This window comes from Equus quagga, chromosome 1, assembly GCF_021613505.1.
Source record: "Equus quagga isolate Etosha38 chromosome 1, UCLA_HA_Equagga_1.0, whole genome shotgun sequence".
NCBI classification, from domain to species: domain Eukaryota; kingdom Metazoa; phylum Chordata; class Mammalia; order Perissodactyla; family Equidae; genus Equus; species Equus quagga.
In genome coordinates, this window is record NC_060267.1 from 116,319,868 (window position 1) to 116,333,119 (window position 13,252).

The 13,252-nt window shown below is 40.7% G+C and overlaps 1 protein-coding gene across 1 annotated transcript in view; it reads right to left on the bottom strand.

Annotated features, from left to right (window-relative positions):
• Positions 1 to 1,442: 1,442 nt before the first annotated feature.
• Positions 1,443 to 13,252, bottom strand: part of GXYLT2 (glucoside xylosyltransferase 2) — an 84,945-nt gene continuing 73,135 nt past the window's right edge. The window contains exons 7-8 of the mRNA XM_046684669.1: positions 9,690 to 9,862; positions 1,443 to 6,027 (exon numbers count right to left, since the gene is read on the bottom strand). Of these exons, the coding sequence (XP_046540625.1) occupies positions 5,845 to 6,027; positions 9,690 to 9,862 (356 nt within the window). The 3' untranslated portion in view covers positions 1,443 to 5,844. The remainder of the gene's footprint in view (positions 6,028 to 9,689; positions 9,863 to 13,252) is intronic.

Below are 13,252 nucleotides of genomic sequence, written 5' to 3' on the forward strand. Positions count from 1 at the left end.
GGAGGAGAAGGAAGGGGAACTGAGACTGACGCAGGAGAGGAGGGCTACTTCTGAGCTGTGTGTGAGCAAAAGGTCTTGATTGGGAAGCAAACACACAGGATTGCAGTGAGAATGGTAAAACTAGCGAAGCCAGAGATTCTCAAACTTTTCTACCTACGTTCATCTAAAAAGACAGCAGGCAGAACCCCAGCACGTGGACCCTCTGGTAAGTAAACATCTGACACCATGGCAGACTACTAAGTTGCCATTCCTTCAATCTGACAATCTTTAAAAATCCATTAGGCATTTATTTGGTGATGGTAGGGGGCCTCAGACAAAGATCTTTTAAAATTTTGAAATTCCATGTTTTTGTGTTTATTCCTCACAACAATCTATGAGGAGGGTCACCATCAGCCCTGTTCTGGTAGGTGGGAAGTCTGAAGTGCAAAGAGGGTCAACAAGGTTGTCCCGAACATGGATGGACCTTGAGGCTATTATGCTAAGCGAAATACGTCAGCCGGAGAAAGACAGACACCGTATGATTTCACTCATATGTGGAAGATAAACAAACAAACAAAGAAACATATAGATAAGGAGAACAGATTAGTGGTTACCAGAGGGGAAGAGAGTAGGGGGAGGGCTAAAAGGGTAAGGGGGCACATATGTATGCTGACGGATACAGAATATTGATGGTGAACACGATGCAGCCTATACAGAAGCTGATATATAATAATGCATACTTGAAATTTACACAGTCTTATAAGCCAATATGACCTCAATAAAATAATTCTAAAAAATAAGGCTGTCTGGGTCACACAGTCAGAAAATGGCAAAAGTAGGGTTTAAACTCAAATTTATCTAAATGTAGTGACTGAATCCTCACTACATCTCACATAATAATCTGATGTGGGTTCCCAGTTATTCCAGAAAACCATATCCAAATACCTTAGCATTTTAAAATGTTTTAAAATATAAGGAGGAAACTCAGTAAATGAACTGAGTACCTTGTGCTTATGTGAAAAAGAGAGTAGGGATCAGGGAAAAAACCTTTATATGGATTCAAAACTCTTCGTATGGTTCAGGTAGTTTTGGTAAGTGTATGAGGTGACAAGTCAGGTTCAATTTTGCTAAATAAAGGGTAGGAATGTGGAGAACTAATTTCCACATTCTCTAAATTCCCTCATACTATCTCAAACATAAAACACCATCAAAACCAAATAGCATAATTTACAGAATGACATTTTTATAAATAAGGCACATTTTTAATGATTTTTAAAATTAAGCAAAGTAGTTGCTAAACCAAACATTTCTTTACTAGTTGGAAGGATTTAACTATTACCACTTAACATTATTAATTTTAAAACTTGCAATCTTATACAGGAAAGGAAGCACTTTCAAAATAACACCAAAAGACGTATCTTTTTTTAAAGCTTTTAATAAAAAAAAGGAAAACAGGAGACGGCATTTAAAAAGACAAGACAGTAATTAAATCATAATATTTATGTTGAATTTTCTGTAATAATTCCTTTTCTTTGGAGTATTCTTTTTTCACACTCATTTCTTCCCAAAGAAAAATTACTAAAAAAAAGTTTTCCAACATAAAAAATGCATTCAGGGTCTCCTCGGGAGCTATAAACAATGGGTGCACTTTTCAGTGACAACACAAACACGTAAAACTGATGAAGCAGAAATTGCACCTGATTCTTACATGTTTATGCATAGGGTGATACAAACACAAGTGCTTTATCTTGAAGACTCAAGAGAATATTTCCAGTTCTGACTTGTGAAGAGCACAAACTCGGATAAATTTCTCTATCTGTTTGCCAGAGGAATCTTATCAGCTTGAAATACCAGCACCGCAACTGTGAAACGGTTTGACCCAAGGTTTCGCTACCTCTAATTCTTCAGGTCACAGAGCACGTTGAATGCTGGCTCCTTCTTTAAAAAGCACGTGGGGGGTGTGTGTGTTTCTATGTGTGTGTTGTGGTTTTCCTTTTTATTTTTGGAAACTTCTTATCATAAAGATTCGATCTAAGGGTTAGAACTTAGGTCTGCCCGCACAGGGATTCTCAAATTCTGTCACCCTGCCACTAATGCCGAGCCTCTTGGTACCACTCAGAAGTTAACATCAAAGACAGGAAGGCAAAGGCAAAAGTGAAAAAGAAGATGGAAAAGTAGGAGAGAAACAGAAAAACATAAGAAAGCTTGCTTACCGTACTATTAAATAAAGATATAATGATTTGTACTCCCATGGAATTAAACATATTTCTGAATTCAACATATTTCTAAATTCAGTCATGAAATCATGTTCCTTTTAATTTATCCAACATGTGCAATTTACCTTTTTTGTATAAAATCAGGCAATATTTATACATAATCTGAATTTGTATAAATGTTGTCCTGTCTTCAGGGTGGGTTTGAGTGATCAGTTCACTACTGGATCACTATTTTGTGACTGTGAACAAGGTTTTGTATGGTTTGCTTGTTTTATGAACGCGATAATTGTGAGAAGATAAATACTCTCAAACCTCTATGAATCCATATAAATATCCATTTCAATAATAAACTCAGTAAAAGTCACAACATGCAATGGAAGCACTAAATATGTAATAGAAATTTCAAATAAATAGTAGAGCTTGGAGCATTATGCCCTAAATGCTAAATTGTCATTCTGGAAGTTGAAGGAAAACACAAATAGATTTTCTAGCCAGTTAATTTTTTAAATATTCGAATTTTCAACATAAGTCACAATTTCTGGGATTTACAATGGAAAAAAAAAACTCAGTGAGGGGCTGGCCCGGTGGCGCATCCGTTAAGTGCACACGTTCTGCTTCGGCGGCCCGGGGTTCGCCGATTCAGATCTCTGGTGCGGGCACGGGATCAGGCGGCAAGCCATGCTGTGGTAGGCATCCCACATATAAAGTAGAGGAAGATGGGCACGGATGTTAGCTCAGGGCCAGTCTTCCTCAGAAAAAAGAGGAGAATTGGCAGATGTTAGCTCAGGGCTAATCTTCCTCAGGGGGGAAAAAAAAACCCCAAAAAACCTCAGCGAGAAAATATTGTCTGTATTTCTAGTGATCCTGCTATTGAAAGTCTCATCTCAATGTATATAAAAACACTGTCACATTCTGCTATTAGAAAGTGTCCTTTCATTCTCCAATGGAAGTCTGTAGTTCTATGTATTAAACGAAATTTTAAAGGAAATGAGAGGAGGAGAGGAGAGGACAGGAGAAGGCAGACAACCAGTCTCATGCTCTTCCCATATACATTCAACGTGGCAGATGGGGCAACACAACCTTTGGCAAACTTCAGACCACAGACTGAATGTTTTAGGAGTCCACTGAACTAAAATTTGTGGTTCTCAGATTTAAAGGTGCTAATATAGTAGTTTTCTGGAAATTATCAAAGGCAGAGAAAATACTGCCTGATGGTAACATCCTAAGTATAGAAAATAATAAGCACACTCAGGCAGCAGGGATGGGAAGAGCAAATTTCCTGTAAATTCTCCACCAAACTCACCTAAAATTTCAGGATACAGTGATGGAATTCCAAGGCAGAACACCACACCAAATTCTAAGGTTCCACATTCTCAGAATGCATCATTCTAGAATGTTCTAGAGTTCTATCACAGACCTTTGCTGGAAATCCTATTCTGCGTGTTCAGACCAGAACCAATAGTTGAGATTGTATGTAAACCTGGCTCTCATAAAAGAGAAGTCATTGCTGTATTCAGTCTTTACAGCAGATTTTTTTGTGGGACTCCCCAAAGGAGGAAAGGAACTTCTTCCGGTCTGTGAGCCATCACTAAATGAGTGCCATTTGTGGAGTTTACTGGCTATGCTGAGAAAACCAGAATAGAAGTCAGGGAATCATGTTCACATCCTGGCTCTTTCACTAAAACCCTAGTTGTAGGTATGTAGGATGCATTTTCCCCCGTTCAAAAGACAATCCCAAAATTGTCTCATATCCTTTAGATGTAAAATAGTAAATGACGTCACCTCTGGTGGGGAAATGAGGAAACATAAAATACAACAGCAAAGATAGGAGTTTCACATCATATTGGTAGTTTCCTTAACAAAAATAACAAACCACAGGCCACCCAACTGATCAAAAGGAAAGTATGAGTTATTACCCTAACATTTTATATTTAAATTTCTTACTACCAGAACAGTGCTCCACACCAATATTGATTGATATCTATACATTTCTTTGTAGTGCTGAGATTTGCATATATTTTTTCAGGGTAAGACTTTTTCTGCTAATATAGAATCTATAATATCCTACTGGATCCCAATATACAGGATACCATATTTGCATTAACAAAATATTTTTCATTTGATACTTACAGGTCACCGTCTATCTAGGATGAAAACTATTTAATATTTTTGTTTCCAAAAATTTCTCTGTAAAACAGGATGCATCTTAAACATGCCTGTATGTCTTATAGAACAGCAATTACAGTGGCTATGTTTGTTTCTCTGTGTTACAACTTCTTTATTTGCCCAATGAAGATGATACATGCCCCTGCTAAGTTCACTAGGCTGTTGCAAACATTACGGAGATCGTTGCTACGTAAGTTTTTGAGATAAATAAAGCATTATGCTAAATGCCCTTCTGCTGATACCAGCTACGTGAGCACCTAGGGATTAAGTCAGATCCCTCTGGGGAACACAATATAGAACTTCCTCTTCTGTAGCTAGGTGATAAGACGTGCCTGGCTCCTTGGCTAACAGCTGGGCAACCCTAGAGAAGGAAAAAACACTAGAGTCCTTTCTAAGGCTGGTAGGAAGTTGAATTTTCTCGCCAAGAGAATTGGCTGAACTATTTATTGTGTACACATTCAGTTCGAACTTGGCCTTTAACTTCCACCTATTGCCCAAGAGTTTAAAGAAGAGAGAAGGCCACACCTACTGATGATGTAAGACAGACAATGTTTTTGTCTGTGGGCAAACACAAAATCATATCTCTGCCAAACACACTCCTTAGGTTTAATACAATTATTGAATTTGCTGTCAGAAGTTATGACTGCATAGACATTTCTTATGATTTAGTCTTCCACAGATCTAAACAATTTTTCTTAAAAAAACTCCCCTGGACATGCTTCATCCTTTACCACTGCCCGATTGGCTGAGATCTGAATGCTTTTCCCAGATGTAGTTTAAATAAAGTGCTTTAAACGGAATCATCTGTCTAACTTTTCAGTCTCCTACATAAAAATCTCAGCATAGGGGCCAGCTTTTACTCAGACTGCCTGTTTTAGACGTGTTACAATGGAATAGACAACAAGCAAACAAATACAAAAGTGGGGGGGGGGCGGAAAGGTTGGAAGGAACTACGTTAAAATAACAATGTTTTTCACTGGTTGGTAGGATTATGGCTAATGTAATCTTGATTTTGGTCCAATGACCTATATTCTCTATAATTTTTAAAAATTTGCGAATTTGTTTTTACAACAAGCACGTATTACTTTTACAACAAGGGTATGGGGAGCCGATTGCATAGACAGAGTCTCAGGAATACTAGATAAATATACCACGTCAGATGCCACTGACATTGTTTCAGACACTTAACAGGAATTGGAAAGCTCACAAAAGTTCCTTTTCATAGCTAGCTCAACCTGCTTGAATAATGTTAAATGAGTAATAATACAATTTTTAAAAAAACAGAGAGACAAATAGCATCTTAGAAAAAATTAAAGCGTATTTCCTTTCAGGAGCAACTAATTAGCAACATTTAACAAGGCTTTTTAAACTCAATTGTCATAGAGCACCATTAAATATTCACACAAAAGAGATCCAGGCGGCTCAAAGATGAATATTTCCTCGTTCATGAGATGCCTAATTGACTCGCAACCATATGAAATATTCAGTGCATCTGGTTGGGGCCGACACGGATGATGACGTGCTTCTCATAAGCCCTTTTCATTGTTTTCTCAATTTGCTTCAGAAATACCTGTGGGATTCGTCCACATAGAGTATGCACAGTCTCCAGAAACTTCAGCTGAAGAGGGTAATACATAGATTGAAAGAGATTGTCTTGAAAGGGAAACTGAAAGATGATTGAAAAAAAAAGAAAGAAAAAGTTTAGTTTAGTGACTGAAATGCCATTTAAAATGCAAATAACTTTTACTAAGAATTGAAACAGGGAGTTACTGCTTAGCTGGTATAGGTTTGCATGTTTTTAGACACAGTGGAAAGGACCTTGGAGTTCTGAGGTCCCAGTCCTGACTCAACCCCAGGCAATCTTTTCCCTCTCTGGGCCTCAGTTTCTTTACCTCTAAACAAAAGATGCCTTATTTGGATCCTTCAAGTTCTTAAATTCTAAAAGCAAAGTATATCTCTAAGGATAGAATATTCTAGAATGTTCTTGCGGATTAGAAGCAAGACTCATGTAGATACTTGAAATCTACTACAATAAATTACTGAATTTTTCATATTTTTTGCCTATCAATCTTAATGAAGAAACTTTAGGGTATGTCTACAGTAATCTCATGAAGTCCGGAGTTAGCAATTACTAGTGAAATTTATCATCAATGAACTTTATTTTAATAAATCAGGTACCAAACACTAGATGTTGGTTTTTTCCCACTTAATATTGGGCTTTTTAAATTAATTAATTTTTTTTTCAGGAAGATTAGCCCTGAGCTAACTGCTGACAATCCTCCTCTTTTTACTGAGGAAGACTGGCCCTGAGCTAACATCCATGCCCATCTTCCTCTTCTTTATATGTGGGATGCCTACCACAGCATGGCGTGCCAAGCAGTGCCATGTCTGCACCTGGGATCCGAATCGGCGAACCCCGGGCCGCCAAAGCAGAACGTGCAAACTTAACTGCTGCGCGACCAGGCCGGTCTTGGGCTTTTTTAAAAAAAATTCTCTTGTTTTCCCAAGGAATGTGTCCATGAGCAGTATTTCCCAAAATAAATCTTTCGGACCACTCACTTATGAGCGTGTGTCCAAGTTTTATTACAATCTTGTAGAAAGGGTAAAGGCCTCTAGTGGGTCTAGTCAAAGCTTCATTGTTGGCAAGGACATTTTATACAAAAAGATTACAGAAAAAAGGAAGAAAAGATTGGTGAAAGGTCAGTATACTCTTGCCTGACAGCAGGGTGGGTGGGCGTCTGGTTTCCTAGAACAAGTCTTAATCCCTTTAAAGTTCATCAGAAATATTATCTAAGTATGTTTATCAGAAATGTGAATTTCTTCCCAGAAGGAGATTATGCATTATGTAATGCAAAAAGGTTCTGTCCATGTTTGGGATACTTTTTCCTTCACAGCACAATTTAGACCATTGACAAACTCCTTTTCAGCAAAACAACTTCCACCAATTATTGAGCACCACCACATGTCAGGTGCGGTCGTCAAAATTCAAAGATCATCATTTTGTTGAATTCTCACAATGCTTTTATGAGGTAGATAATATTATCTCCATTTCACAGATGAGAAAACTGAGGCCCAGTAAGGTTAGAGCACAGATTTAATGACATTACCAGAAAGTGACAAAACTGGGACCTGAACCCAGGTCCGTGGATCCCCAAAGCCAAACCCTGACCCACCACACTGTGGTGCACAGCGCTGTGGAAAGTGGGGGAGCACATCTTTCATGATGGAGTCTGTCTATATTTACTCACCTTTCAGGATGGGGTAGTGACATTTCTGATGGAAATGCTTGAATAAAACCTGTCTTTTTAGACTCATCTGAGGAACATCATTGAGCGCCTTAGGCAGGATCACCTATGAAACATTACTTGGTCCTCTTTCTGATCCCCCAGAAGACAAACAAGACGTGTTGTAACTCAAGAACCACAGTTACTCAATTCCACACCAGGGCCAACAGATCCCGAGAGAAACCCGAGAGTGGCTCTGATGCACATATATCTGCTGCATACTTCTTTAACTTCCATTTGTACCCCTGAATGGGTTTGCCCCTGGAGTCAGTGTTTGAATATCTAAATGTGATGATATCACTAAGTACAGAACAAATTTTCAGTGCAATTAACTCACCTGGCCTTTGAAAACCAACAGCAGGAAACGCCGAAGAGAAGTATTAGCTCATGGGCATGCTGAACACCTTCCCTGCACAGAGGACAACTCTGGGAATTCCAGGGTTGGAATTCTCTGGGATTCTCCTTAGCAAAATGCACACTTTCATACATGCCAAAATATGTTACTATGTCACAGGATTCACCCCTACCTCTTGTCAAAGCCCCTTCATGAAACCACGAGAGTCCCCAGCTCCTTAGGAAGAAAACCTCTAATAAAGTCTACATACTTTACGTCAGGGGGTGGCAAACTTTTGCTGTAAATTGCTAAATAATAAACATTTTAGACTTTGTGGGCCACACAGTCTGTCACAGCTCCTCATCTCTGCCGCTGTAGCATGAAAGCAGCCACAGACAACGCATAAATGAAAGGCTGCCGCTGTGTCTCAATACGACTTCATTTATGAATGCTGAAATTTGAATTTTATATAATTTTCTCATGTCATGAAATACTCTTCTTTTCATTTTTTCCCAATTTTTTTAAAAAAACATTCTTAGTCCACACGTCTTAGGAAAACAGGCAGCAAACCAGATTTGGCCCAAGTTTGCATCCCTACTCTCTATCTTGGAATTACCAGTTCAAAGGGAAATCTCTGGAAGTGCCTGCTGCTGGTTCTCCCCTGCAATGTCAAGGTCAAAGGCACCATGGAAGGCAGTGTTTCCCAGAGGGAACGCAAGGGTACTGGTGGCCAGGACTTGACATGATTCCAGGTGACGAGCCACAAAGTAAGATTCTTTCGACCTTCCCATTTACTGCAAGAAGAGAGTCACGTGTGTTTTTAACTCCTCCTAACACTTGCTAACCAATCTCTTCAAGGTAGTAAGATGGCCTCAGACCTGAGGAGTCCAGCTCCAGGCCAAAAGCCTAAGTGTGATCTTTCAGACTCAACCAAAGGCAATTACAAGGCTGTGTGGCATGCCCCTGGGGGAAGCTGCCCTCCCCACATCGGACTTGGCGCACAAGTAGAGAGCTCTAGTTTTCTTGAGGGAGTCGCAGTAGAGGACTCAGGCCCCCATCTGGGCCCACCAAGCTCATACACATATCTGCATTCCCAGTCCAGGCACCTGCATTTGGAGGCCTCCTGGCAGTGGTGGGGGTGGGGGGTATTTTCCACTCCTCCCACCTTCCCTTTTCCTTCCCCTGCCCTTGGCCCATGGTCCATAAAGCTGCTGGAGCCTTTTGTCCCTGCCTCTGTGCTACATCCACTTGACCTTCGCCCAGGACCCTTTGGCAGAGATAAGTGGAACTAGGCAGAGAGGGTGGGGGTGGCGAGGGTGGAGTTGGCCACCAGGCAACACACTTAGCTTGAGCTGAATAATATAATTTTATTCTTATTGTATTATCTTCACCCTAACTCATTAACCTCTATCATGGCAAATGGCACAGGGTTTCTCTTTCTGATATGAAATTTCCTCCTTAAGTCAAATTGTTTAAAGAAAAAAAAAATGAGTGATTTACTGTCTTGCAAATATTACAAAAAGAGTGGGTAAAGTATAGTAATAGGGGACAAGCGGATATAGTGAGCTAGAGTGATGGAGGACGGGAAAAGTGTCTAACTCCGTGCTCTGGGGAATTATCTGGCCTTCAAAGGGACTGGTGATGGAAGCACCTGGACTGCTTCATGCTGATAAGCACGTGTCTGCTGAATGGGGGCAAGAACACACTTACATCCCGTATTGCTTCATACAGCGCTTTGAAAGTTGGCTGTTTATCGTCATGGTAGACGCCTCGGTTCCCATGCAGAACAGACACACCTTCACGCTCAGCTTCTTTGCAGTTGCTTCCGTACATGCAGTGATCCGGACGGTAGTTCCACTGACAGGGGAACACATAGAGACACTCTAGTGGTGACAAGAGAAAGACATGTGTCCACAGTCAGTGCCAGCTCTCCTCTGCACGCCCGGTGATTAAACCAAGATTTGCATGAACTGCATACTGCACGTGATTTAAATGCACACGAGTGTGACGGTGACTCATAGACCAAATTTCACCACATTTGTCAATACTCTGAGATCAGGAACTGAAAGGGCACACATTAGGGATGTTGTAGGTTTCATCCTAAAAAGGAGGGCAGTACAGTGTTGGGGACAAGGAGGCAAACAAGGGCAGCAGCAGCCTGGGTCTGAATCCCGTTCTTTCACTCAAAAACAGTGCACCCTAGGTCCAGCGACTCACCCTGCCTGTGCTTCAGTTCCCTCGGCTGTAAGATGGGATATCAGGACTCCCCTCTTATCTTGATGATTAAAATTTTAAAAACACATGTCAAATGCTTAGCAGAGTGCCAAGCACACAGTGGTGGCCAATGGTGTTGGCAATTATAATCAACTCTCTGGAAAGGTTTTGTGAAATGGACAGTCTTGAAAAATAGGAGTCAAGATCGAAGCAAAGGTTCCTGTTTGGATCAAAAACCGACCAACCAACAAAAACAAAACAAGCAAAAATCTACAACAACAAAGGGAAAAAACCCAAAGAAAAAAGTAAAACAAAAAAAGTCCCTGTGCCAAGGTGACTACTACATACACTGTGAGGGAGCGTGTGCACACGTGTACTTGTGTGTGTTTGCATCTCTTCCACAGTGGTTCTTAGCAGGGGCGATGTTACCCCTGCCCGGGGCCACTTGGCAATGTTTGGAGGGAGACGTTGGTTGTCCTCCATGGGGGAGGCTGCTACTGTCATCTGGTGGGTAGAGACCAGGGATGTTCTAAACATCCCACAATGAACGGGACAACTCACACAACAGCGTAGTGCCAAGCTCGAGAAACTCTGCTCTAATCCTGTTGGACTCAGAAAATTCCCTCTTGGTGACTAGGATTATTAAATTAGCAATAAGTTCATGACCCCTGAGCTTTCTGGCTCCTCACCTTGATGCCTTTAAGGGCCAGGGCTAGAGCAGGGATCAAAGCTCTCTGCAAATGAGAAAGGCCCTGTGTGAGAGCACAGAAGGGTTCGAGCAAATGAATTACCGCTGTCAGAAAAATAACTCAGAGATGTACTTGTTGGTTGGGTTGATGGCACTCGCTTCTCATGGAAAGGACCATAGCTTAGAGGTTACTTACAGAAAGCTTCAAGATGCAAAGCCAAGGATGAAGAGATCATCATACATCCCCTCTGGCAGACCGTGTATAATATTTCTACTGCTCAGTCTTTACAGGTCACTGTGACATCCCAGCACCCTCTATCAAATTCTAATTGTTCACAACACACAATGAAATTTTCCTTTTCTCGGGGGAACTCCATTCCACCACGATGTTTCTCTTACTTGCATTCATCTCTACACTTGCACATACGTAATCCATAGCTGGGACAGAGCAGCGCTCATCCTGAAGTCACACTATCTAGATTGGAAGCCCCACTCCTCCACTGGCCATGTGACTTTTCTGCCCATAAGTGCAGAGGGTGGATGTGAGGATTATATGAGTGAAAATATCTAAAAGTGCTATTGTACTGTGCCTGACCCCAGTCCAGTTGCTGCCTTCTGTAACTCCATGGGTCACATCACTCATTTATGACACCTGCCTGGGCATCTGCATTTGCAGTCCTGGCTTAAGCACCTGTTAATGTTCCCTGTTGAATGAACTGCTGGAGAAACCATCTCTGTTTTTGTAAACACACTGATTTTGTAAATCAACAAATATTGATTGAGTGCCTGTAGACAAAGCAAAGCCTGGTTTCTGCCTTCATGGAGTTTAAGATTGGTGATGAAGGCTGTTGCCTCTTCCCGAGTCGTGTAGGACCCCCTTACAAAAGGAAACATTTTTTTCTCTTTGCAGCCTCCTTAGAGGACTGAGTCCAGCGAGGCACTCTAAGGCAGAAGATGAAATAGAAGGGCTTTGGAATCAGAAAGACGTAGGTTCAAAGTTGGCCTCTATCATCTCCTAGTTCTGTAGTCTTGGTGAGTTACTGAAACCTTTGACCTCAATTTAGAAGCACTAAAGAGAAGTTAAATTACCCAGGTTTGAAGCCCAGCTTTACCACGTGTTAGCCATGACCTAACAGCAGAATGACTAAGAGAGCAAGCTCTGGAGTCACCTCGCTGGGTGTGAATACAGAACTCTGCCATAGTTGCATGAGCTCAAGCAAATTACATAATTTTTCTGGGCCTCAGTTTCAACATCTGTAAGAGGGAAGAGAATTGTAAATATCACTTATCCAATATGATTTCGGGGAGTGTTAAATGAGATCATATACGCAAGTCCTTGGAACAGTGCCTGGTACACAGAAAGCACACAATAAACGTAAGCTGTAATGATTGCTATTACCATTGTTATTGTTATAACAAGGATTACTGCATGAGGTTGTTGGAAGGGTAAAACAAGATAACTTAAATTGAACAAGGCTAGCATAGTTCCTGACACATAGTACACTAGTGATAAATGTTTTACTCCAATGCCTTCTAGACACGCAGGTGGCCAGTCATTCTTAACCTTTTATGGGTCACAGATCTCTCTGAGAATCTAATGAAAGCTTGAAACCCTGTCTTTGGAAAATTCAGCTGGGAGTATTTGCTTACAAGTTTTGGGGTTTATAGATAAGATCAGCTAAGAACCCCAGCTGTTGAACGTCAAACGTGAAATTGGATTCCAGACAGAATTCAATTCATATCTTTATACTCCCTTCAGAATTTTCCAGAGGAAGAAATGCAAAATACATCGAGCATATAATTGAAACAAGTTTTTGTTCACCACACTATTGCAAGGCATTGGTGTCACTGGATGAAAAGATGCTGCTCCTGCCGTCAGGGAATTTATACTCTTGTAAGAGAGGATATATTGTTGTCACAGTGAACATGTTTTATCAGCATTCATAGAAAGGAGGGCATTTTGGTAAAGTTTCACTGAAACTCAGACTTAGAGTAAGGATGGATTTTGACAGTGAGACACAGAGGCCTGGAAGAGCATTCACGGAAGAAAAAATGGCCTGATCACGGTGAAATGTTTGGAAATCAGAGTGTGTTTTAGGAGAGATAAGCCATTTAATTTTGCTGGGGCAAATTCGATCTCTTCAAAAGGGTAAGATAATGGTAAAAAGCTCTTATGTAAGTAGACTGCTTTGATCTAAAATATTCAAAAAATGTAAATCTATATTAGGTTGCACATAACCAACTTTGATTCTAGCTTGTGAAGCTAAAAAAAAAAAAAGAATTTTTTCTTTGGAAAAAGATGGGGTGGCTCATCAAGCCAGAAGTAAAGCTGAACTGGGGCAGGAAGTGGGGCAGCTCGTGCGATCTGTGG